The 24,378-nt window shown below is 62.1% G+C and overlaps 1 protein-coding gene across 1 annotated transcript; it reads right to left on the reverse strand.

The window, feature by feature from the left end:
* Positions 1-4,717: 4,717 nt before the first annotated feature.
* On the reverse strand, positions 4,718-24,121 carry RBFOX3 (RNA binding fox-1 homolog 3). The gene is made up of 11 exons (XM_046676912.1): positions 23,900-24,121; positions 17,231-17,368; positions 15,969-16,022; positions 15,051-15,143; positions 13,451-13,511; positions 10,030-10,083; positions 9,637-9,769; positions 9,009-9,048; positions 7,957-8,024; positions 6,640-6,718; positions 4,718-4,762 (listed from the first exon to the last, which is right to left on the reverse strand). The coding sequence occupies exons 1-11, from the start codon at positions 24,119-24,121 to the stop codon at positions 4,718-4,720; spliced, it is 987 nt and encodes a 328-aa protein (XP_046532868.1).
* Between the last annotated feature and the right edge of the window lie 257 nt (positions 24,122-24,378).

Raw genomic sequence — 24,378 nt, forward strand, 5'->3', positions numbered from 1 at the left:
GAGACTCTGGGGTGGCCTTCCATGTGGAGCTCAGCCTCACGGTCAGCCTCGGGTCACAGTTTGGGGTCAGCGGACTTGATTTGCGCTGTAGTGAGGGGAGAGGCCACCAGGCGGCAGTGCAGCCACACCGCCACCGTCCCTGCTGCTCTGGTTCCCAGTCCTCCGGCATCGGCATCGGCATCGGCATCGGCATCGGAGAGGTGTGGGGTGGGCCAGGAGGAGTCTCCTCCTACTGCTGACGTTTGCTGTCCCCACGCTCCCTGCCTCCCCAGGTGCCCATGCGCCTCTGCCACAGCGAGACCTCGGGACTCTCAGTCCTGTGTTCTCTGCTGATGGAGAGCACTTTCCTCTTCATGTCCCATGCTGTGGCCCCGCCAGTTCAGTCCTGGGACCGGAACAGGTTTGCCCTGGAGAGGGTAAGATGGCTCATGCGCAGGAAGACACCTCTGCTGTCTGACTGCCACACTGAGGTCTCCCCGCACCCCTGGTTCTCCCTGTGAATCTGGAAGTAGTGCACCTTTGGGGGGTGCGAACATGAGCTGCTGCCACTCGGAACCACTCACCCGACTTTCCTCCGTTTTGACAATTCCCTGGAGCACGTGGAGTCTCTCACTTTGCACCAGGGGGATGGGGTGGGGGCTCCTGGCCTCCCCCTCCAGTCCCCAGAGGTGGGAGTAGCGTGGAAGGCCCTGCTGCTCTTATTTCATGAGGCCTTTTTTTTTTAAGTGCTGGTTCCCCTGGATATTTTATGCAGAGGAGGGAAAATTTATAGTGGCAATTATTTTCTCACAGTCTGGTGAGCAAGCAATTAGAAGTAAGGGGTTTAGCAGAGCATGGTGTGGCGGAATCGCACACCCAGCTCCCGAAGAGCGTGGTCCCTAGTCCCAACGGCGGTAGAGGCGCAAATGCAGGGAAATTAATCTGTTGACATTTAAGCTGGTGCCCCTCTGGTGGATGTAATCGCTCGACGTTATCCGAGGTGAAAGATGAACTCCAGTCCTGGTGAGCTGCATCTGGGCAGCACCCGCTCGGGGGGGGGGTGGAACCCGGCCTCGTCCCAGCCCCCAGGCCCCGGGCTTTGAAGCTCTTGGGCTGGAATCTGCTGCCTCCCCTCTGGGTCCTCCCTCCTTTCCCTGGGGTGGTGAGGGTGGCCACTCCCCTACACCCCAGCCTTCTGGGAATGGGGACCCGTGGGGGGCTGGAGCAGTGGGTTTACCTTGAAGCAGCTCCTTGGGACCACAGCTCGGCCCCGTGACACTGGCTGAGCCAGTGGTGTGGGTGAGATCCGAAGGAGACGCCCTCCCCAAGCACGGGCGACAAACACCCCTGCAGCAGTGCCACCTCCCCAGGATGCCCCCAGCTCTGTCCCCTCTCCTATACTCCGGCGGCAACCCCACGGGCATCCTGGCCCTCCTGTGCCCTCCACCCTGTGCCCGGGAGCTGCCAAAGCAAAAAGAGTTGTCCTGGTTTGAAGAAAGAAATCTTTATTAATAATCTTAATAATAATAATACTGTTGATTTGAATGGTCACACCTTGGAAGCATACGGAATGGTAAGAAAGGAAGCCTGGGGCTTGGCGGCCGTCCTAGAGGAGCCGGGGGCAGGGGCGGGCGTGGAGCTGCTGCAAGACCAGGGTCCAGGACAGCAGGGGGGGTGCCCTGTACAGAGGACGAAGCCGGGGGGGCGGGGCTATGTACAACAGGAGTAGAAAAGGAGATTGGTTTCAGGACTTGAGGAGCTGATGCTGAATATAAACTGAGGTGCACTTTGACTTGAAGTTTCATGAGACAGTGGAGCCATGTGGGGAGCCCAGGTTTTTTGTTATTTTTTGCTGTTTCCCTCCTCCAGCCATCCCTCCCAGCCAGGGGCTTCTCTCTGGTCCATACCGTCTGCTTCCCCCAGAACCCCGGAGCCTGACCCGGGAGCAGGGCTCAGTGCAGCCCTCTCTCCCACCCCTCACTTTCCCTGCTGCGGTGAGGCCGTCCAGACACAGAGCACTGATTCCCAACCTCACTGTGCAGCCAGTTGCTGCCCGTCCCTGTCCCTCTGCTCCCCTGCAGGCCTGGGCTCCCTGCGGGGCAGTGGCAGGGAGGGCTCATCCCAGCAGGCAGCCTGAGGTTGGCCTTCCCTCCCACACACCAGGTGCAGGGCCTCCTCCAGAAAGGGAGCAAGAGGTGCCAGGTACAGGAAGGCCTCGGCTCGGCCCCCACACCCCAGCCCTCCTACCTCCTGGCTATGAGGAGTCAGTCCTGGCTGGGCAGCCCAGAGCCCCTCACGTGAAGGGAGGAACTGGGTGCCTGGGGTTCTGGACTCTCGTCAGCCCTTGGTGTTGGGGTTGGCCCCCAGGGCTGCTGGCTGGACAGCCCCCAGTGGCCTGCAAACTCCTTCACCAGGTTCACAGGACACGGGCATTGGCGGCATGGCATGGGGTGGGCTGGGGCCCAGAGAATGTGACCCGAGGGTGACTGGGCGCCGGCCAGAGCCCCTGGGAATGAAAAGCTGCCCTCCCCCCTCCCTGGCCCAGCCGTCCCCTCCACTGGCACGATTGGCAACAAAGGTCAAGACCCGGTGGCCCGCTCTTCCCTGCTCAGGCCTGTGGTCCTCCGCCACTGGCCCCACACTGCCTTGGGAGTGGGGGGCCGGGAAAGGAAGACTTGATAGAAAACGGAGGCCCCTTCCTCTCCTGCTCTCCCCCTGCCCGAGTCGGGAGGGGCGCTTCCCGCCAGCGCTGCCAGCCGGGGACGGGCACCCGGCCCTCTCCCTCGCGGGGGCGCGGGCCCGCGGACGTGCTCCCTCGCTGCGGTGTGCACCGACGGGGACTTGGACGTGGCAGATGCTTCTCGGTTTGGTTGGTTTTGTTGCTGCTTGGATCGTAACATCTTTTTTTATTTTGTTTTTTGTTTTGTGATTTTTTTTGTTTGCTTTTTTGTTTTTGCCCTTCATGGTCCAAGAAGGAAACGTGGAAGCTTTCACTACAACAGAAACAGAAAGGCGGGACTTGCAGTTTCACCGAAGCAACCGCCTGGCGTGTTGGGAGGGCGACAGGACCCTGCAACCTGCAAAGTGCAGGGTGGGAGGGAGCACCTGGGCCCTAAAGTCCTAGCCCCATTCCCAGTTTTCTGCTAAATTTAAGGCGGATCTCCGCCCTCCAGGGCAGAGAGCTGATGGACTGGTGGTGGGAAGAGTGAGGGGCAGCAGGAATGGAGAAACCACAGTGAACCTGGCTGTGGACGCCACCTGTGGACTCTGCTAGGAGCTGAGTGGGCAGGGGCCTGGCTGGCGTGGCCGGACGAGGGCCGAGGTCAGGGGGTGGTGGATGGATGGTGCAGCACGGGCCACGTGGGGCCCGGAGTGAGGCAGCTGAGAAGGCGGTGCACTGGGGAGTGGGAGGTGAGGGGCCTGGTGCCCCGGGCCTGATCTGCCCACCCCACCAGCAAGGGACTGATGCACTGGTAGAATGGGGCCGTGGATCAGGTCCTGGCTGAGGGGGAACCCACGACCTCTAGCTGGCCGCCCGGCCCTCAGGCCCAGCTCCGGCACCTTAGACCAGGGGGCTTCCTTGGCTGTGACACTTTCCTGTAACGGAGGGGCTGGGGCTGGCACGTGGCAAGGGCCCTGGCCTGTCTGGGTGGACTCCCCAGGCTGTCTCAGCTCTACCTGCAAGCCCCAGCCAGCTTCTCCTCCCAGAGCCCTGTGCAGCCAGAGCAGCACGACCACAGGGCTGCGGAGCTAAGCGCCGAGCCTCTAGCTGGGAGCCCTGAGCACGGGTGTCGCCTGCTCCCCAGCCACTCTCCCATGCAGGTGCCCCTCTAAAAGGCACCCTGATAAAGAGACGGTCCCGGCGCTGGGAAGGGAGAGAAGAGCTGGGCAGATACAGGGCCAGGCTGGCCAGCCCGGAGGGGAAAGCCTACTGCTGGCAGGAGGGGGCTGGAGGGGCCCTCAGGCACTGCAGGGCAGCACGTCCTGGGGCAGCCTGGGGCCCTGGAGATTTCTTACACTTCCATCTCTTACAGCACAGGCTAAGGGACCCCTGAGGCTGGTGTGGCTCCCGCATGAGACACTGGTGACTGCTTCGGCAGGAAACATCGTCAACAAAATTTAATCAGCAATGTTAGTTTCAGTTGGATGGGGGTGAGGAGGGCGGAGGCCTGGGCAGAGGCGGCTGCTCCCAGGACTAGCTAGGTGAAGGTCAGAAGGGAGTACTGTCGTGGCCGGGAACCTGCCAACTGGGGTGGACAGGAGCCCCTTGCTCCCTGAACCCCAGGTGACAGATGGGGGTTCTGGCCCGGGCTGGCTGGGGTGGCTTCCTGGGGAGGCCAGCTGGGGGTCTTCTGTGGCTCTGTAGACCCGGGGGATGGGGAGGAGGTGGTGCCCTGGCAGCTCTATTGCTAGTTGTCGGGGAGGGGTCTCCTGCCCAGCCTCGCCCCTCCCGCTATGTGCATACCGTACCTGAAATGGCTTGGGGGGCACAACGTCAACAAAGTCAAAATAGGAACCAAGGTTTCAGACATACAGGGGTAACCAAGGTGAGAGACACACACGCCATCGTGGGGGGAGACCAGCTGGCTGGACGTAAAACCTATGGACGGAGGTCAGCGGTGCGTGTCGCTGACCGGGAGGGGCGCACTGTCCTCCTGGTGGCTGTGCCTGGTTTTGGACTGCTGGGTTTGGTGTGTACTAGGCAGTCAGTGAATGCTGTTAGGGGCTGGGCCTCTTGCTAGTAGGGGGTGAAGCGGCTGTACCCTCCTCGGCAGAGGCTAGCCTGCAACATCAAAGATGAAAAACAGCCAATCAGTACCGCCTTTTGGTAGGGGGGAAAAAGCAAAAAGAAAAAAAAATAAGGAAAAACAAAAAGAGAAATAGCTGAATCCCATTTGCTGCCCACCTTATGGTCTGCCTTGGGGAGAATGGGTGCCAGCTGTCATGGCAGCAGGAGGGGGCCTGGGCCTATTTCTGATGTTGTGGCGGTTTCAGGGCCAGGGGTGCTGGGGTCACCAGCCACAGTGCTTGTGGGTGACGAGGTCTGAGATGTCTCTGGGTGATGGTCTTGGCTCTGGCCTGGCCCTTCACTGCCCCCTTTCCCCTTCATCGGGGGAGGTGTGAGCGGGAGCCCCTCCTCCTCGTGCCCCAGCAGGGCTGCCGCAGGGCAGGACTCAGCCCCTCCAGACACCGGGAGGGCAGAGGGGCCTCCTGTCGGGGTTCCTTTCCCCAGTGGGCCTTGGTTCTACAGGAGGGGCTGCGCCTGCTCGCCCAGCTCTGACGGGCTTTCTGGGGTCCCGGGGCCCTGCTCCTCCAGGGCCCAGCCTGGCCTGGCCTGCGTCCTGCCGGGAGGACAGGTCCTTCGTGTCCTGGCTTTTCTGTGACCCTGGGCTCCCCTGGGTCAGAGAGGCCTCCAGAGGAACCTCCTGCTCCACCCACCAGTTTTGCCAGAAAAGAGAAAACGACAAGTACCAGAGAAGAAAAGTTGGGGAAAAAATAGAAAATCTTAAAAATGAAAACATAAGAGGAACCCTCTGCGAATTAATGAAAGCTTTTAGCTAGCAGCTGCATGGAGGGCCGAGCTGATCCTGGAGCCAAGGGCCTGCAAGCTGCCGTTTCGGGGCCTGGATCCAGGCAGGGGTGCGGGCCCCCAAGAGGCCTGTGCCCTGTGGCTGCCAGCTGTCACCGCAGGCTGCGTGGAATGTCTGAGGCTTGTTAAAAATCAAAAAAGACAAAACAAAAATCGGGAGGGAGTAATCAAAACCAAGGGAGATCAAAAAATGAAATCCACATTGGCTCTGAAGCTCCTCCTGCCTTAACCCCCCAAAAATGTTTTCATCTTTGATGCTGGATGCCAAGCTAGCTAAAAACTGACATTAACGCCCCCCACCCGGGGGTTGGGCGGGGTGGGCACAGAAGGTAGGTGTTCACTGGAAGCGATTTTGGGGTGCAGAGTGAGCTGGGCTGTATGTGTCGACAGCTGGCCATACACACACACACACAGACACACTGGCCCGCACCCCTGGGCCGCAGCCAGCCCATCAAGAGCATGCCCCCTCACCCTCCCCGAGGCCTGCTGGCAGAGACTGGGGGAGAGCAGACCCCGTTTCCCCAGCAGAGGGCCTGCAGATCCTGCCTGGGGGCCACGGAGGGGCCATGGCGGGGCTGGGGTGAGAAACAGCAGGCAGCCCTGTTCCCCTCCTGGACCTGAGGAATGGTGGGGCTAGGTGGGGACAGGACACAGAGGGACGGTGGCACAGACACACCCACACGAGGGAAGCGAGGCCCTGCCTGCCTCTGAGCCTCTACTGGGGAGGTTTGGTTTGGTTTTCCGGGCAGGGGAACAGAGGGCCGGGAGAGGACTTAGTTATGTTCCACATCTATGGAGCTCAGAAAATTGGGCCACCCCAGGATGCTTCCGTGACCGGGTAGCTGAGTGTTGGGGCAGACCCGCCTCCCTCTGACTGTGCGAGGGCACAGTGGGGCAGGTCCTCCCCCTACTCAAACTCAGGCCTTGGTCCTTCCAGGCGCCAGGACTGATGCACTTGTCAGAGGCCTGGGTCACCCTCCTAAGGGCCTACCCGCCCCACCCTGGTTGCAGCGCCTGGCCCTCCTCGTCACTGCCAGTGCCAAGGGCCAGCCGGGCCCCAGCCTCCTTACCATGGTCCCAATGCTGTAGGTCGCCGCAGGGCCAATGGTGTGGTGATAGGGGTCAGCAGCCGCGTAGACTCTGCCGTAACTGGGGAGATGAGCACAGGGAAGGAGGGGGGAGGTGTGGGGGTGATGAGGGCAGGTGGAGGGGTAGCGACAGGTCTCCCACCTCTTCCCAGACATTTTGTGAACATCCTCCAGCGGGGTCCCACCCTCAGGGCCCTCCCTCCCCTGCATGCCCTCCTGGCCATCCTTCCTGCCTGTTTGGAAGGAAGTGTCCAGAACACAGCTGGCCACCCTCTCCATATATCCTCGGTCGCTGACCCTGACGAGGGGCAACCTGTTCTACACGATGCCACGGGGAAGAGAAAAGGGAGTCCTTGCAGAGCTGGTTTGGAGGGAGAAGAAACCTCAATCGCCAGAAAGAACGGGGACAAAGTGCTGAGGAAAGGGGCTCAGAGAGGGAGGAAAGATCCGGGGTGGGGAGTCAGGGACGTTGCCACGAAGGAGGCACCTGTGGCCCCTTGATGACCTTCCCCTCGCTCAGTTTATTTTGCGTGTGAAATGCCAGCTCCCTGGAGCACAGGGCTGGGTCCTGGGGCCTGCTGTGCACCTGACAAAACCCACACACACCTGAGACGAAGCCAGAGGCTGCGAGGCAGGTGTGGGTCCGAGGGTGCCGCCTCCACCGGGAGGGCCAGGTGGTCCCCGGGCCAGAGCCCACCACGTGACTGTTACAGGGCCTTGCACACGTTCCCAAGCAGGAACTCTGTAGCCGACGGGCTGAGGGCCCACTGGGAAAGGCAGCTGGGCAGAGGCTGCTGCTCTCAAATGGCGCACACAGCCCCCCTGGTCCTGCCACAGCCCCAGGAGGTGGCAGAAGGGCATGCTCTGCCTTTCCTTCTTGGAGCCAAAGAGTTTCTGACCTAGGAGCACTGAGGAGGATCACAGGCCTGCCCAGGGGCAGAAGCGAAGGCTCCTAATGACCCTTCTCATCTGGGGCCTCCAGAGATTGGGCAGGAGGGCCAGGCCTCCAGGGCTGGGAATTGGAGGACTTCCTGCTACCCCAGAACTGGAGGCTTCGGTGGCCTCTCCCACTGTACAAGCAGGAAGTGATTACAGAGGGCGGGGGCTTGCTGGCTCAGGGGTCTCCAAGCCCACTCAGGCCTACTCTCCTCTGTCCAGACCCTGCACCACCGGGCTGAGGCAGCCCCAGGCTCTGAGTGGTGGATGAGGCTTCCTGTCTGTCTGAGCCCGGCCCTACAGGGATCTTGGCTGTCTTCTCCCTGCCCCTGCGCCGCCCAGCTCCTGGTCCCCAGGCTCTACCTGTCACTGTAGGCTGCCGCTGCTGCCGCCGCTGCTGGCTGAGCATATCTGTAGGCCGCATAGCCTCCCTGCAGGGTCAGGGGAGGAAGAGAGAGTGCACGGCTTAGTGGGGAGGACACGGCCTTTCACCCCTCACCTTGGCCAGGTGAGGGGTAGCAGGTGCAGGCCTGGGGGCACCTAGCTTCTGGTCTAATGGAGACTGCAGACTGTCACGTGGCACGGTTCAAGGTGAGGTAGGGGTGGGTTTGCTCATCCATTTGTGCATTCAGCACACAAGGGGGGGCACCAATTATACGTCTGGCTGTGTGTGAGGCGCTGGCACACAGCAGTTGCCCGGAGACCTGCCTCCAGGCCAGTGTGCCCCAGGCGCTGATGCTGACAGGCATGGGGAACTCCTGGGTGACTCTGAGTGTGATCCTGGACAATGGGAAGGGTCAAGGACAAAGGGCATTAACTCGGAACACGTTTTGGCCTTGGCACAAATGGATCGTTGAATTACAAGCGACTGCCCAGGATGGAAGTGAGGTCTGCATTGGGCCAGGTATGTATGTGGGGTGGGGGTCGTCAGCAAGGGCTCCAAGCTGGAGGAAGCAGTAAGAGCAGCACCATGAAGGAAGAGAGAAGCAACAGGACCCAGCCCAGGGGTCCACCCTGGAGCCCCCACCTCTTGGTCTCTTTTGGGGGCTCTGTACTGGATATGGGGTGCCTATGGGGGCTCACTCAGTCATCCCAGTGCGGTCAGGGATATGGGAGAGTTGCCCACTGCCCCCATCCTAGACACCGTGAGAAATGCAGAAGACGTGCCTTTGGCTCATGGGGCTGCTGGGAGACCCATTACTACCCCCACCGTGAGCCCGGATAACCCAGACTTAGCTGGGCCAAGGTCCCTAGGGACGCAGTGCTCTGGGCAGACGCAGCGCCCTCGCCCTCCGGGGTTCCAAGGATGGGCATGCGGTGGGGGGAAGGGGCAGAGAGGGAGAAGACACTGACTGCTCACTGAAACCGACAGGACGCCAGGATGCCACCCTTCCCCCCCCCAGGGCTGCACTTACATAAATCTCAGCACCATAAAAGCCGTCCTGATACACGACCCTGGAAGCAAACGGACAAGAAAGTGGTGGGAACGCTGGAGAGGTGGGGTAGGCCGGCTCCGGTGTCTGCTGAGGAGGGAGGGGGCAGGGTGCCAGCCCTGCCCATGGGACTGGCATTTTAACAAGCGTTTGCTCCAGTGCCCTGTTTTGGTATAACAATAGAGTAACACCCTTGCTGGTCAGCTCCTTTCTCCCACAAACCCAGGGGCCCACAGGCCCATCTTGCTCACCCTCCCCCCCGCTCCACCCCAGGCAGCTGTCCCCCCCCAGATCAGGGCGGAAGGCACTAGGCCCTGGGCAAATGGATCAGCGAGGGCTCAGAGAAGGCCCTCACTGGGCTCAAGGGCCAACCACGATCCCATTAACGGTCCCTCTAAATGCCAATGACCCTTGATTCCCCGTAGCGAGGTGGGGGTGGGGGTGCTGATATGGAGAGGACAGCAGTGTGGAGTTCTGGGAGTTCCCACAGCCCCCCGGAGTTTTGGAAAGGCTGCCTGGACCCTCTGGCTGCCGTGGGACTCCCTCCCCACGCCTCCCCCCGTCCCAGCCTTTCTTCACGCTTCCCTTCCCGCGGCCCCCAGATACTCACGCGCCATAAGTTGGGATCGGGGGCGGGGGCGGCGCAGCCCGAAACGTATTATACACGGCCCGGCCCCGGCCCCGTAGGTGCGCGCCCCTGTAGGCAACGGCTGTGCCCGTGGTGGGGTAGGGGAACCCGGTCACTGCAGGAAAGGGGGCAGAGAGGAGACGGGGTGAGAGGGACCACCGAGAAGGCAAGGGCAGGCAGGGGGGCCGGGCCTGAGCGCAGCCACACCAGGCCACGCCCGCCGGACCACACCCACCTACCACGCCCCCAGCCAACCACGCCCCCAGCCAAGCCTTCCACCAGCAGGCCCTGGCTTTCCAGCCAGAACGACCTGGACAATGACCGCCCAATACCCAGCCCGGCGCACCCGGCCCCGCTCCACTGCTCTGGCTTTACCTGCATAGAACTCAGGCCCGTAGACTGCGCCTACCACGGGGTTTAGCTTCCAGCCTAGAACAGAAGCAAAGAAACCCAGTTGCCATCTTCTCCATCCTCTCCCCATCTCACACTATGCCTGGGAACTCTCAGGACGCCAGGCTGAGCCCCCTGGGGACATCCGAAGGTGTGGCCTCTGCAGAGAGCCCCTGGACCAGACCCCCTCCCTCTGCAGTCAGGGTGGGTGGGGGAGGCTGGAACACAGACCCCCAGCCCCTCATGGGATGCTGCAGCCTCCTGGCTGGGCTCCTTTGCTCACTGAATACCAGGGACCTGGTCACTCTCTTCTTGACTCTTCAAATTGTGGCCCCAGCCTGCCCCTGGGCCTCTGCTGCGCAGGGCACCAGGCCCAGCAGCTCAGGGTCTACAAGCTCTGCAGAAGAGAATCAGGAAGGGAAAGTGGAGCACGTTATATAAACGGCTGCAGGCCCACAGCCGGGCTGAGGGGTTCTGTCGGGAATGCCATCTCACGTGGGCACCTGGCTGCCTTCTGGGAGGGTCAGAGATTGCTGGAAAAGTGCTTGGCCTCTGCCCAAAACCTCCTCCCACTTCCTGCCTCAAAGTCTCTCTCCTGCGGTGGAGCTCCTGGGGGTCCCTTTTCCCAGGGCCACGTCCTGCTCTTGCTACCCTGGGGTCCCGTCTTTCCCCAAAGCAGTCATTGGGAAGGCCTTTGGATTCGGGATAATAATAATTATTATTCCTGAGCACTTCACCATGTGCCACCACCGCTCTAAACCCACCCAATGAGGTGGATGTTCCATCCTCCCATTTTATAGATGAACAGGTGGAAGCTCAGGGAGGCCCCGCAGCCTCTCGTCACAGAGCTGATGAGCGCAGAACCAGGCCAAACCCAGCAGTGGGATGCCAGACCCACATGCCTGGCCACTCCCTGGCCCCAAGCTGTAACTGGCTCCGGCCTCTCCCTCTCTGCAGGCCGGCCGGCTCAGGGCCCACTGCTCCTGGGCCAGCCTTCCTCTCCCACCAGGGACCAGGTGCATGAGTGAAGACCCACTTCAGCCTAAGGCCTCTGGGGTGGAAACCAGCCGGTTCTGGGCAGGCCCTGGCCCCAGGCATCCAGAGAGCATGGGCAGGGGTGGCTCATTGTACCATGCCCAGCCCCTAGCCTCCGCTCAGCCTGCCCCGGTCTTATCTTTGCAGCGTGCGTGACATGTGAGGAGAGACAGAAGGGACTTGAGCCCCCTGGCCAGCTGGGGAGACATGTCTGGAGAGTGTGGCAAAGGGCCAGGCCAAGCCATCGTGGCAGACTACACATGGGAGCCCCCAACCCAGCTTCTAACAGCCCCACTGCTGGGTGGGTGGCCGGGAGGCATCCAGGACAGTGTCCAGGGCCTTGTTCCTCCCGGGACCCATTCTCCACACTCTCCACAAGACTGTGGGCCGCCTTTCACCCCTGATTCACCTTCACATAACTGGCGCAGACGCTTGTGTCTGATCATTACTGCTGGGACTCTGGAATCTTCTATAGATTCCACGTTAGGAGGGAAGAAATGTCCATCTCCTGGGAGGGCCTCCAGTCCCAAGAACTGAGTCTTCTTAGGAAAAATCCATGATGGAGCAGAGTCCTGGAGTCAATGGCCCAAGCCCACCTCCCCCGGGTTCCATCCTGGCAGCTCTTCTGGGTCTATTCTTGGAGACTGAACTTCTGCTTCCGATGGCCCTGGGCCCCCACCTGCCAATCCTGGAATCCTGGGTGCCTCTATCTGTTACTCTGGCTTCCTGGGCACCTCCACCTGTCAATTCTAGCTTCCCTTCTGAGTACCTCCACCTGTCACTGCCAGCCCCATTTCACTGTCTGGGACCCCAGATGACAGAGGCAGCCTGGGACCCACCTGGGTGGCACCTGTTTCTTCTGTAAATAGTAACACCTGGTCACACCAGGTGAGTTTGTTTTCTACGGTGGAAGTCTGCCCCCCGACCCACCAATGAATTTCTGAGTGCTCTGGACCATTTAAGCGAAGCCGGGCCATACTCCCAGGCCAGCAGAGCCCGTGGGCCGGCCTTCGCTGCCAACCGGCAGATGACCCCAGGCTGGCCCCCTGCAGCCCTTGTTATTCTTGCCCAGGCCAACGCAGTCGTTTAAGTGAACTCTTGTTGCCACAGAGGTGAGCAGAGGCTTCTCCCTCTCCATTCCCTGTCATTCAACCAGCTTCGGGGCCACACCCATTCCGTGCCAAGACTGCAGTGGTTCAGGGACGGATTCCATGCCAAATTCCATGCTCCTCAACGTTCTCAGTTCTGCCCAGAAAGCAGGGGCGCGTGGCTCTTGGGTGAAGAGCGGGCAGCTGGCTCCAGTGGTTTCGTAGCCCCCGATGAGCACCTTGACCCTATAAAAGTGTCTACCTCTTTCTCTTCCTGTGCCAAGCACCAGATCACAGAAGGGTCACACCCAGTGTGCCCTCGGGACACTGGCAAAGCCGAGTACTCTCAGATTATCAGAAAGGATGTGAGCTTTCACAGTCCTCAAGAAAGCAGGATGGGAGCCACAATAATCTCCTGTAAATTACGCCCCAGTGGCACCCCTGCCCTGCCCCAGGCGCACAGATGGGGAGGCCCTGCTGCTGGGTCATGTGGCAGGTCCACCCACTGTCCTGTCCTAGGCTTCCCGTGCTGGCTGGTCACCGGACTCCATGTGCAGCTGATCATACAGGGTCAAGAGAGATTGGGGGTGGCTCGGCCCACTCTGTCCCTACTGAGGGGCAGAAGCAAAGCCCACGCCCTGCAGGGGGACTCGTCCTGACCTGGGCAGGGCTGCTGCTCCCTGGCAAGGGGAAGGAGCTGGTTCCGATGAAATGCACGTTGCCAGCTACACTCAAACCAGCCCCCTCGCCTGGTGGAGTCAAGACACACGGCAGCCTCAAGCGGTCCCTCCACTCCTCCCGGCAGCCAGCTCTCAGCATCTGCCGTCTTATCTTCAAACACCGGCCACTTCTGCTTAGGGTCAGGTGCGCTCACACGTTATGGACCAGCAGGGCTCCCCCTGGAGGCCTCAACCTTTCGTTGTTTCCAAGGCCTAGGGCGGGGACTGTCTCTCTAATTGTCATCACGCTCACTAAATACTGAACACATCCAGTCCAGGCTCTCCTTCAGCACTTAGAAAATAGGTAATAATCCAGGAAGTGGCCACCATCCCTCTGTGCCCAAAGCCTGTCCACGTGGTCTCTGGGTACCAGGCACACTTGGGAAAGCCCAGGAGTCTCTGGGTGGGTGGGCGGCCCCAGCTCTCCTCCTGCCTCGGCTGACCCACCCACTTTTGAGGGGCAGAGCTGGGGCACCAGGGGCACTTTGCATCCAGGGAGGTCAGCATCTGTGGCCTGGGCGCCTCCAGGGCCTCCATTCCTCCCGGGGGTCCTGGGCCCCTTACCGTTGGTGTAGGGGTTGGCAGTCTTCTTATTGGTCATGACTCGGGCCGTGGCGTTATTGACCTGCCCGGAGAGAGGGAGGGGAGGGGAGGGGAGCATTAGCCTCCTATGGGCCACTGGCCGCCCCAGTCCTGCTCTGCATGCTCCTCCACGGCCGCCGCGGAGGGGGCTGGGGGCTGGGGGATCGGGAGGGAGGCCGTGGGGCACCTAGGTGGGGGCACCAGACAGCCTCTGCCACCAGCCGGGCCCCCCACCCTGGCCTGCCCTCCTGCCTGGCCTCCTCTCGGCTGTGCCACCCCCTCCAGGGAGGCTTGGCGACACTGCTCCCAGCACTGGCTGGTGCCTGGCCTTGGCTCAGGGATGGCATCCAGCCCACCAGCTCCTGCCCTTCATGTGGCGGTTCCCACACACCAAGCCCGGGCCTCTCTACCAACCCAAGGCCATTGGCGAAGCTGGTTGGTGGACTCTTCATGGAGTGCTCTCAGCCCGCTAACAGGCTGGCCCCCATGATGAACTGTGCCCTGGCGGCCCCTAGTTGGCACCAAGATGGCCAGCCACTCCATTCCCCAAGGCCAGCAGAGAGCTTTCTGTTGGGGTGCATGTGCCTGTGGGGAGCCCGGCCAATGGAGGAGGGGGCAGGCGGGCGCAAAGGGGATGAGGCCTACTCTCAGATATCTAAGCCCCTGTCACGCTGCCCAGGGGCCAGCGGGTGGAGGAAGGCAGAAGCCTCTGTGGAATGGAGCAGAGGACAGGGCCAGCGGTGGAACCCGAGGAAGGGGTCTGGGCCACACTGCCTCCCCCACATCCCGTGTGAGCCCCCAGGGCCTTGGGCCGCAACCTCAGGTGCCCACCAGGCGCTGCATGGGAGCTTGGCCGGCATCAGGGCCTCCAGTATTCCCTCCGCTTCCAGAAACCCTCCCCCAGGCTCTTCCACTGCTCCTCCTGTGGGCTCTGAGCTGTGCCCTCTCTGGCCACCCCTCGCTGTCCTGCCTGTCGGAGAGCCCAGCTCACGGACATCCAGATCCACGGCACTGTGGTGAGGATGCACAGCCCATCAGAGGAGGGGCAGAGAGGGAGGGTAGTGTCTGGGGCGGGGGGGACCCCCTGCCTCCTGTCCCTGCTGCTCCTCTGGGCTGGGTCCCTTTCTAGGCCCTGGTCACTCATTGCTGCTGACCCTCTGGGGGATGAGGGCGGGAGGCAAACTACAGGGCGCTGGTGGTGTGGGGAAGGGGAGGGCAGGGGCCACCGCTGCTCCCTGGTGAGAGGGGCCACGGGGATTGATGGCTCTTTCCAACTGGGGGACTGACTGAGCTGGCCCGGGTCCTTGGAGCTGCCAAGCCTCAAACACACATTTATGGGGCTCCTGCCAGTGTCTGGCTGACCCCCACAGTTGGAGGCCTCTTCCAGGAAGGAGAAGGAGGGGGCGGGAGGGCCCCTTGAATGAGCCTGAAGCCTAGACCCCCAGGGGTGGCAGGTGACGACAGGCTTGGCTCTGGCTTCAGCGCAGCCCTGCCCCCGCCCTGTCTTCCTGCCATGGGGGACCCAGGGTGACAGGCAGCAGTTCTCAGGGGTGTCCCTGCCGCAGCACACTTATCTGAGCACCTCAATTTTCCGTCCCTCTACGATCGTCCCATTCAGCTTCTCCCGGGCTCGGTCAGCATCTGAGCTAGTTTCAAAAGTTACAAACCCAAAACCCTGTGAGCGGAGAAGGACAGACACGGAGAGAAAGACATAGGATGAGAAAAAGGACAAAAAAGGAGGCATGGGGGTCGGGGGCGGGGGACAGGGCAGTGGGGGTGGGGGGAGAGAGAGAGAGAGAGAGGGAGAGAGAGGGGTTGAGTCAGCTGAGTTAAAGGAGAGACTCAGTCTGTCCTGGTGCCACTGGCAGGATGCCCAGGAGGGGTATGGGCCCCAGGCGGGGGCAGTCGCTGGCCTTGCTTGAGCCTGGCCTGAGCTGACCACCTGGCACCTGCGAGGGGACAGGCCAAAGCTACAAAAGAGACGCCAAACCGGCCAGGGGCCAGGACTGTCGCTCTCACTCCACCCGGGGTGCCGAGGCTGGGCTCCAGGACCTCCAGGGGCAGCCCCACCCACCTTCACCCCAGGAGCCCGGGAGGGGGATGTCTTCCCCTCCTGGAGTGGGGAGCAGGCTTGTCTCTGCTGGACACCCTCCCACCTTCCCACCCTGCGGCCCCTTCCCCAGGCCTCCGGGCCAACTCCGAGGCAGGCCAGTGGCTCCCCCAGGAGCAGCTCGGGGTGGGGACCCGGGCCAAGGGGCGGGGCTCCGGGTGCAGACAGAGAGGTCCTGGCAGCTCAGAGAGAAGGCAGCCTCGCAGCAGCAGCAACAACACAGACAGGGGTGGGTGGGGGCAGGCGGAGGAGCGGGGAATACAAGCACCCGTGTCGCTCAGGGGTCCTCGGGCTCGAAGCTCTCCAGGAAGGAAACGCACATTTCACACGTTAGCCTGGCGGGACCTACAGCCGGCGCTGTAATGGTGGCGGCCTCTGGGCGGCACCCACCTTGGAGCCCCGCTCGTTAAAAATGATCTCCACGTCTAAAATTTTTCCGAATTGCTGCAGAGATAGAGAGGGGGGTGGGAGACAGGGGAGGGTGGGTTAAGACTGCCGCCCGCAGGCCTGCGCCCCAGGAGACCCTCACCCGCTGCCCGTGTCTGGTCTTAAGCCCAGGGGTCCCCTTCTGCCTCCTGTGGGGAGCAGGAGGAGGGGCTCTGAGTGCAGCTTGGCGGGGACAGGGACACCCCTCCCCACCTTCTCGTGGAGAGATCTTTTCCTGCCAGCATGCTGGCCCCATCTACAAGCCAGGAGGAGGCTGGGGACCAGAGGGGTGCAGCATCACCAGTGTCCCTCTCCCCTCCCTCCTGGGACTCTGCCACAAGTTACTGATAGCCAGCCCTAATTCACACTAAAGGGTAAAGGACTATGGACAGGCAAGGAGCAGGAGGGACCCTGTACTGCCTGCTGTCTGTCCTGTTGGGCAGGGCTGGGGGGATGCGGAGCAGCAGTGACCCCAGGCCCCTCTGTGGGGCAGGACATACCGGCCAGCTGGGCCCAGATGCTCTGCTGCCCCGTTCCTGCCCCATCCCTGGCCAGAACCCCCAAGGGGCAGCCCTGTCTCTCTCACTGGCACAGGAGACCATGAACCTGTGATCCAGGTCCCTGGAAATGCCCGTGAGGTCCCGAGGGGCCTGTCCTGAGGCCTCCGGTGTGCACAGTTGATGGGTTTCCCCTTCACCCCACAACATGGAGAGGTGGGCGTCAGAACGGGCAGAGAGATGACTGGAGCCAGACAGCGATGCGATCCCAGCTCTGCCCAAGGCCACAGCGGGGAGGACAGTGCCTGCCCTGGTGGAGGGCTGGTGAGCTGATGGGCATCATGTAGGGACCAAGTGTGCTGCTGGGTGTGAGGCCAGGAGGCTGGGCCGCCCACCAGGTGCCCTCTGAGGGGTACAGGGGTCTCTGGAGCCCTTGTCAGAAGGTTGGGACTACAGAGTCATAACCTCAGCCCTGAGGGGACCCAACAAAGCCCTGAGGACAGGTGGCACCAGATAACAGGCAGATCTCTGGCCAGGGGTCGGTGGCCACAGCAGGTCCCTCTTCCCTGAGCTTCTGTCCTTTCCCCTCCCTCCCACCCCCAGGCTCAGGTCAGAGTGGGCTGGACCCAGGAGACATCGGGAGGCAGGAAACCTAGGGGGAGCCACCCTGGCTCCTGGGCTGTTGCTGGTGTGGGGTGGGAGCCGGGTCGGAGGGCTGCACACACTCACCCCGAACATTTGCCGTAGGTCGGGGTCCCTGAACCGGAAGGGGATGTTGGAGACGTGTAGCCGCTTGGGCTGCTGCTTCTCTGTGGGGTCGGAGGGGTGGAGCGGCTGGCTGTCCGTCTGTGCCGCCTCGTCTGTCTGCTGTGGGGAGAGGACCACGCTGGGAGGGGCCCCCTCAGCTCCCATCCCATACGGAGGGAGCGTCTAAAGATCAGATCCTCCCCACCCCCCTGGACTCCCCCACCCAGGGCAGAGATCTGAGAGGGAGTCTGGGCAGACACTCGCAGGAGATCCAGCAGAGGAGCGCCTCAACCTCTGAGGGCCCCCCCCAGGCCCCGCCCCGGCCGTGCCCTTGACACCACGCGGGGCAAGCCTCCTGGCCCAGGGTCCTCCGCTCCCGCAGCTCAGCCCTGTCCACAGAGCTCTGACCTCAACGGTCCCTCAGCTCCATTGAGTATTATGGTCTCAAGGACACGGGTCTGCTCTTTCCCCCGACAGAGCCTGAGCTCCAGGGGCACGGGGACCATTCCATCTTTCAACCCTGATGAGAAAGTGGGGAGGTTTCAGAACCTGCCCTGGGCACATGGTGGTTGCCCCGGGGGCTGCCCCTTCTTCTAGCCCACTGCTGCTGCTCACACCGTCAGGGGCTGCACGCTCTTAAGGCCCGGGTGGCCAAGTCCAGTCCTTTATAGCTGGTCCTCATTTTGGACCCAAACATTGGTCAACAGAGGGGCTCCGAAAGACTTGGGTCTCAGGAGACAGAGCCGACACAAGGCAAGGCCCCCCAGCTCCGCGTGAGGACAAGGCCATGCTGAGCCCCGGGACAGTGCGGTATGGTGGGCAGCGTGGAGGCTCCCTGGGGAGACTTCTCCAGGGACGGGCACCAACTCACTCCCAGGCTGGCCTTCGGCCTGGTTCTGTCCCTGGTGCCAAAGGCATGCAGCAGGCGCCCCATCGGCACTGGCTGGGTGAGTGAGTGGCTGACTGACCACGGTGCCTGGTTCTCTCACCATGACCTGGAAGCCGGTGTTCACGGCAAACAGCAGAACCATGGACCATAGCCCTGGGACTTATTCTCCGGGCTCAGCCCACGGGCGAGGAAAGTCGGAGTGTCAGTGTCCGGGAGCGGCCCTCAGCCGGTAACAGATATGGGGGGTGGACAGATGCCCAGCTCCCTCCCGGGGTCTCCTCTGGGGGCTCCACTCTGCCCCGTCCCCCGGTGGGGATAACCAGCTGAGAACGCACCTTTTGCTGCTTCCTTCTCTTTCCTGTCTCAACTCCCCACCCCCTCCTGGAGCTTTCTTGGGATCACTTCCCTAACACACTGCTTGGACTTGAATCCTTGTCTTGGGTTCTGCTTCTGGGACGGGACCCCAGCTGAAGGCATGAGGGGACCCTGGGTCCAGTAAAGCCACAGGAGCCTTTCTGAAATGCCTGGAGAGTGCAGAGGCAGGAAGGGCCCCTGAGGCCCACGCTGGAATTGGTACGAGTGGGGAGCCATGCCTCCAATGTGGCCCAAGGAGCAGAGGCAGCTGGTGGGCAGTGGGAGGGAGGCTGGAGTGCAGAGACAGGCCGGGAGGACAGCTGAGGGGAGAGACGCTGGAGAGCTCTCCCCATGGGGCTCCAGGAGCTGTCGGTTCACCTGAGCCACTTTCTGGTGGGTGTCTGTCACCAGCAACTGAAGGAGCACTGATCAGAATGACAAGCCTCCCAGAGTGAAGACGGGCCAGCAGGCCAGGCCACAGTGCCAGAGGCCTCAACCGAGGGGCTGAGCCTTGCCCAAGGCCACGCCTGTCCCTGGACTCCTGAGTGGCTGTCCTCGATGGCCATCCTGGTCATCCTTTCTGGAAGGACAGGGCTATTCCCCACTCTCCTGCGCTCAGCCAGGAGGCCTCTGACCAGGCTTCAGAGAAGCAGGTGCCATAGGTGACAGGAGGGGATGTCACCAGCTCCCAGGGTGGTGAGGGAGGCCGAGGACAGAACTCTGCGTTCCTGCGTCGAGAAGGGAGCACCTGGCACAAGATCCCATGCGTGGGTTTGAAGCGACCGTCCTCTCGTTCGCCTGGGGATACGTGTGACCTTCGTCTCAGCAGGCTGGCCATCCTCCGCGTGGCGAGCCCAGTTCTGAGGGTGCATGTTCTCTGAGCCCTCCTGTTGGGCCGTGAGAGTGACGTGTGCCCAAGTGTGGGCTGTAGGTAATCCAACACCCGTGTCTTGGGATTCAACAACAAGTGCCTCCCCCAGCAGCCTCTACAGGAGCCAGGCCTTCGACAGGGAGGCCTGCGTGGGAGGAGCAGCCGGCAGGGTGGGAGTGGGGCGGCCGGTCTCCAGAGTCCGGGTCTGGCCTGTACCAGGCCCTCACTCAGGGACATGCTCCTCCCATTAAGCCAGGGACCTGGAGATGCCTAACAGCCCAGCCCCTCCCCACTTCTCCTGTCCTCCGCCCTCAGTCCCACGCTTCCCCGCAGGAGGCAAGCCTGTGCCAGCCCTCCGGAGAGCTCGTCTGGGCCGCTGAGTCAAAGCAGAACCGTGTCAGCGGATTCTTGCAGAGTGCCGAGCCCCACCCTCTGGCTACAACAAGGCATGGCTCCTTCTGTGCAGTGGTCAGAGGGGGCCCAGTGCCCCCTGCCTCATCCCCCACAAGTGCATCCCCTCTACCTGTACCCTCAGCTGCTCCTGGGTACAGGAGATGAATAGAGGCACCTGTATTCGGGAATCCAGCCAGGAGAGGGGCATGCAATGCTGGCTTCAGACCAGCAGAGGGCAGCAGTCAGCCAGCACCGTGGGAACAGCCCAGTTCACACCCAGAGGGCTCCAAGACCCCTACGGGGGGACCGTGGGAGGCTGAGCCCACTATGTGTCTCCAAGATCCAGTGTCCCCACTGTGGACACCTCCCCAAAAGCCCTTAAGGGAACCAGTGATGGGGTCGTGTGGAATGAGCCTCGAGTGCGGCCAGGACACCAATCAGAGGCCCCTCACCCCATTCCCCTGGCCCCTAGCGCAGCTGCGGACAGAGGCAGATAAATGGGCTCAATGACTGTAAAGCTGTAAGATGTGCTGAGAAGCCAGGAGTGTAAGAGCACACTGGCAGCCTGGGGGGATGGAGGCCTTCCCACCATTTATCACGGCAGACCAGGCCGTCCGCCCACACCGCCTTTCCGGGGGGCTTCCTTTTCTTTCTTTCTTTCTTTTCTTTTTTAAAGCAATCTTTGCTTTCAATTCCCAAATGCAGGAAAAAACAAAACAACAGCAGCCCTCCCCTCCCCCAACCCCGCCCCGGCTGGTCTCAGTGGCTTTGCTTCTGCATTTTTCCCCATCTGTGTCACCTCCACTGACATGGGATGCCTTCCCCATTTCCAGGCCGGGAGCCGACCCCTGGTGGGCTAGGAGCAGGGTACAGAGGCCGCCTAGTGCATCTCGCACCCTCCCACCCTCGGAGCAGACTGCAGACCCCTTTGCCTGGGTCACACGAAGCCCAGCACAGGGAGAGGCCAGTGGGTCCAGTGTGGCCTTGGGCAGCAGGTAAGGACCCGGTAGCCCTGTGGCTAGGATGGAGCCAAGGCTTGCTGATGTGGCACTAGATAAAGTGGCTCTTGGACAGCCCCTTGCTCTGCAATCCCATCACCCCTCTTCCCAGCTCCAGCAGAGAGCTCCTGGGCACCCTGCAACGATCATCAGCTGCTTGGCTGACACAGCTTGACCCTGGTGGGTGGCGAGTCTGCCTTGGAGGAGGCATTTTCTGCGTATGGCCCTGAGTCATCCATTCAGGACGTCTTCTTCAGAATCTGGGGGTACTGGGCAGCCCCCTCCTCGGCTAGAGCTGTGTGTCCACTTTGGACTCTGTTTGAATGATACAGTATTCTTGGAGCTCAATGCCGATCACTGGACTCGTCGGATTGGCACTGACTGGCAGTGTGTCTGGCTGCGCACAGCTGGGTCTCACCCTGGGGTCGTTTGGGGGGTGGATGCGTCTCCTCATCCACCTTTCCACCCCACACTCCAACACGGTCCACCTCTTTCCTTTTCCTTAAGCCCCGAGAGCCAAGAGTGAAGGGGACCAAAGCCTGCGGCTCCTGGTGGGGTTTCAGCAGCCGGAGCGCCTGCTAGTGGCGGGGAGAGAGGGCCGCAGGGCAGGGCCTGTGAGCTCTGTCGCGCAAAGAGCAGATGGGTGGGGAGGACACCTGCGGGGACCCGCATGACCTTGAATGAATGAGTGCTCTGGTAGGTGGTCCCCAACTGTACCCCTGGGGGCCCTGCGGAGTATCGAGGGGGGCCCTGATCAATCAGCAGTCCCAGCCACGCTCTGCGCCCTGTGCTGCCTTTTGTCAAAAGAACACAGACAACACCGTGATGACATATGGATCCACACAGGAGAGAGGGCAGGGCTGGACAGAGCCGGGAGCCCGGACCACCGGCTGCCCCATGTCTCCCCATCCTAGGCTGTCTGGGGAAGCCCAGAGGGGCTCAGGTGAGCTGAAGGAGCCCTCACATAAGGAGGGGACAGGGGACAGCTGGGTGGTGTTGAGCCTTTAGCTGGAAGCGCCAGGCAGCTTATCTGGGAAGAAGGTGGCTCCTGGGGTCTTAGGGTGGGACGGGGCATTGGGCACTCGCTCCAGCTCCTCCCCAGGTGGGAAGCCTCTGCGTGAATTAATACTTCAGGGTCAGAGCGTCCCGCCTTCCAGCGGCGCCCCGAGGTCTTCGCTGGGCAGCTCGGGTGTCTTCACGGTCTTCTGCTAATCCGGTAACTTCCACCTGCAGTGCTCATTCGGCCCCGGGGCATGGAGAACAACTGCCCTCCTCTGTGCCCCTGGACGGAAGACTGCAGACCCCGAAGAGACCTGGGCCGAAGGAAGAAAGGTCCACTGTCCCGTTCACCAGGCTGTGGGCTCTACAGCCCAGGCGCTTTCCTGGGGAGGCGCTCAGCCCAAGCAGCGAGCATCTCACCTCTCTGAGTCGCACTCTTCCTCTCTGGGACTCCGGGGTCCTCTCCAGGACCTGTGGACTCTCACTGGCACGGAGGCTACCGGCTGCCTCCGACTCTCACGTCCTTGATTGCTGGGAACTGATGGTTCAGTGCCCAGTATACAGGAGGCTCCCAGCAAGTGTCAGCCGAAGGAAGGAGGATGGGAACCCTGTCCCGGGTGGGCTGTGTTGGGGGTCAAGGAGGCCTCCGGGCTCACTGGTGCCGTGCAGGTATCAGCTATGGGCGCCCGCCATGGCATCTGTGGGTCTGATCACTTGTCTCTGTGATGGCTTCCAGAGCGAATCCCCGTGGCTCATGAGGGCGGCATGAGCGGTTGGGACAGATGCACCCTGTCTGCCATGGTCCCTCAGAAAGAGAGGGGTCTGCCGGCTGTGACCAGCTCGCGGCGAGCTCGCTCTGGCTCCTGTACCACCTCTCTCTCTTCCAAGCCCAGGCAGATCATGGGTTTGAGGAATCAGCAATAGGGTTTGGCTCCCAGTTCTAGAAACTGGGGGCCTCGCCTCTTCCATCTGTAGGAACCCTGGGGGTGTCTTGGGAGGGGACCAGGGACCCCGGGGAATGGAAAAGTCTGGCGGCTTCAGAGCACACCCAGGCTGGGCAGCACAGTGAGCAGGGGTAGGGCACTGGCTGGGCCCCAGAAGAGGGTCTGGTCCAGCCCAGGGGGCAGCCTGGGTGGGCTCTCCCCAGAGAGCTTGGATGCTGCTGCCCACACGGGCAGGGCGGGTAATATTTGGATCCATGCAGCATCTTGGGAGCCAGGCTGGATGGAGTAGAGGGGGGAGGCAGGCTGAGGGAGCACAATGGGGGAGCACCCATCAGGAGGCCGCCGGATGGGGCCGTTCCTGGGCAGTGCAGGGTGTGCTGGTGTCCTGCTCAGCCCCTCAGCCAGTGCTGGATGGAGCCCGCAGGGACGGCTGGATGAATCCAGAGCAGCAGTGGTGGGGCACATGGAGAAGGCAGGGGAGAGAGCTAAGGAAAGGGATGGAGCAGGCTGGGGTCCCGGGGCCTGGGCAGCAGCCAGGTCTCCGGGATGGGGCTAGTGCCATGGGACACCCACGGCAGGCGGGCCACTCCTTGCCATGCTCCTTTGCTATCAGGAATGTCTGAGAAGTGCAGGGCTCAGCGCTTTCTCCTCGAGCTGCATTACAACCAAATAATTGAAGCTATCTGATTGGAGGGCAGCCAAGCAGGTAGATTACAAGCGATTAGAGATGATAGGAACGCCTGGAACCCGAGACAGCTCGGAGGGGCCTGGGCCTCTTCTTGCGCTCCAGCCTTCCCGGCTTGCCCCGACGACACTGGGTAAGCCCAGGCCCTGGCCTCTGCCATTTCTCTCGCTTCCCATGAACAGGTCACTGGCAACCGAGGACATGCTCTATCTCCCAGAGGAGGTGAGTTTGCCTGAAGTTGTGGCTCAGGGAAGCTGGAGGCGGTGGGCTTGGCTGCAGGTAAGGTCACAGCCCCACCCCGCTGTGCCCGGCTGAGCAGGTGCCACCAGAAAGATCCCTGGTGTCAGATGATGAAGAGCTCCAAGGCTGGGAGCTCCTTTCCTGGGGGTGGGGACCCCCACTATGGGACCTGCCTCTCCTTAGGCAGAAGCCACCCCCTCTTTGCCTCACTGTGCCTCTGAGCCAGCCCTCTGGGCAGGCACTCCCCCGCGAAGCTCCAGGGTCACGGGGCCCCTTACCGGCACTGTCTGGGCCCCAGCAATGGGCTGTGTGCTGGCCTCCGTGCCCGGCTGCTCGGGGTGGGTCTGTGCTGGTGTGTACAGGGTCATGCCATGTTCCGGGGGGACCGGGGTCTGGCCCGAGTAGTCCTGCGTGGGGTGCGGTGGGGGCGGGGCGTACTCGGCGGGGATGCCATTCTGTGGGGGGGGGGGGGGGGGGGGGGGGGGGTGGGGCTGGGCCATCGCTTCGGGCGGAGCCGTGGCGTCCTGACTGCCCTGTGGAGGGAGAGAGAGGGAGGTTAGACCCTTGCCCGGCCCGGACACTGGCCCCTGCCAAGAGCCCAGGGCCGGTGCTGTCCCAGCTGAGTGTGAGTTTCCAGACACCCATCCTCCGGATGCTGTTCTCTCAGCAGCATTTGTCAGGCCCCCAGGTGGGGGTCCCCCAGCATGGGGCCCCGGCTCAGAGATGCAGAAGGTACCCGCCATGCTGGCAGGGTTCT

This window comes from Equus quagga, chromosome 11 (assembly GCF_021613505.1).
Source record: "Equus quagga isolate Etosha38 chromosome 11, UCLA_HA_Equagga_1.0, whole genome shotgun sequence".
NCBI classification, from domain to species: Eukaryota; Metazoa; Chordata; class Mammalia; order Perissodactyla; family Equidae; genus Equus; species Equus quagga.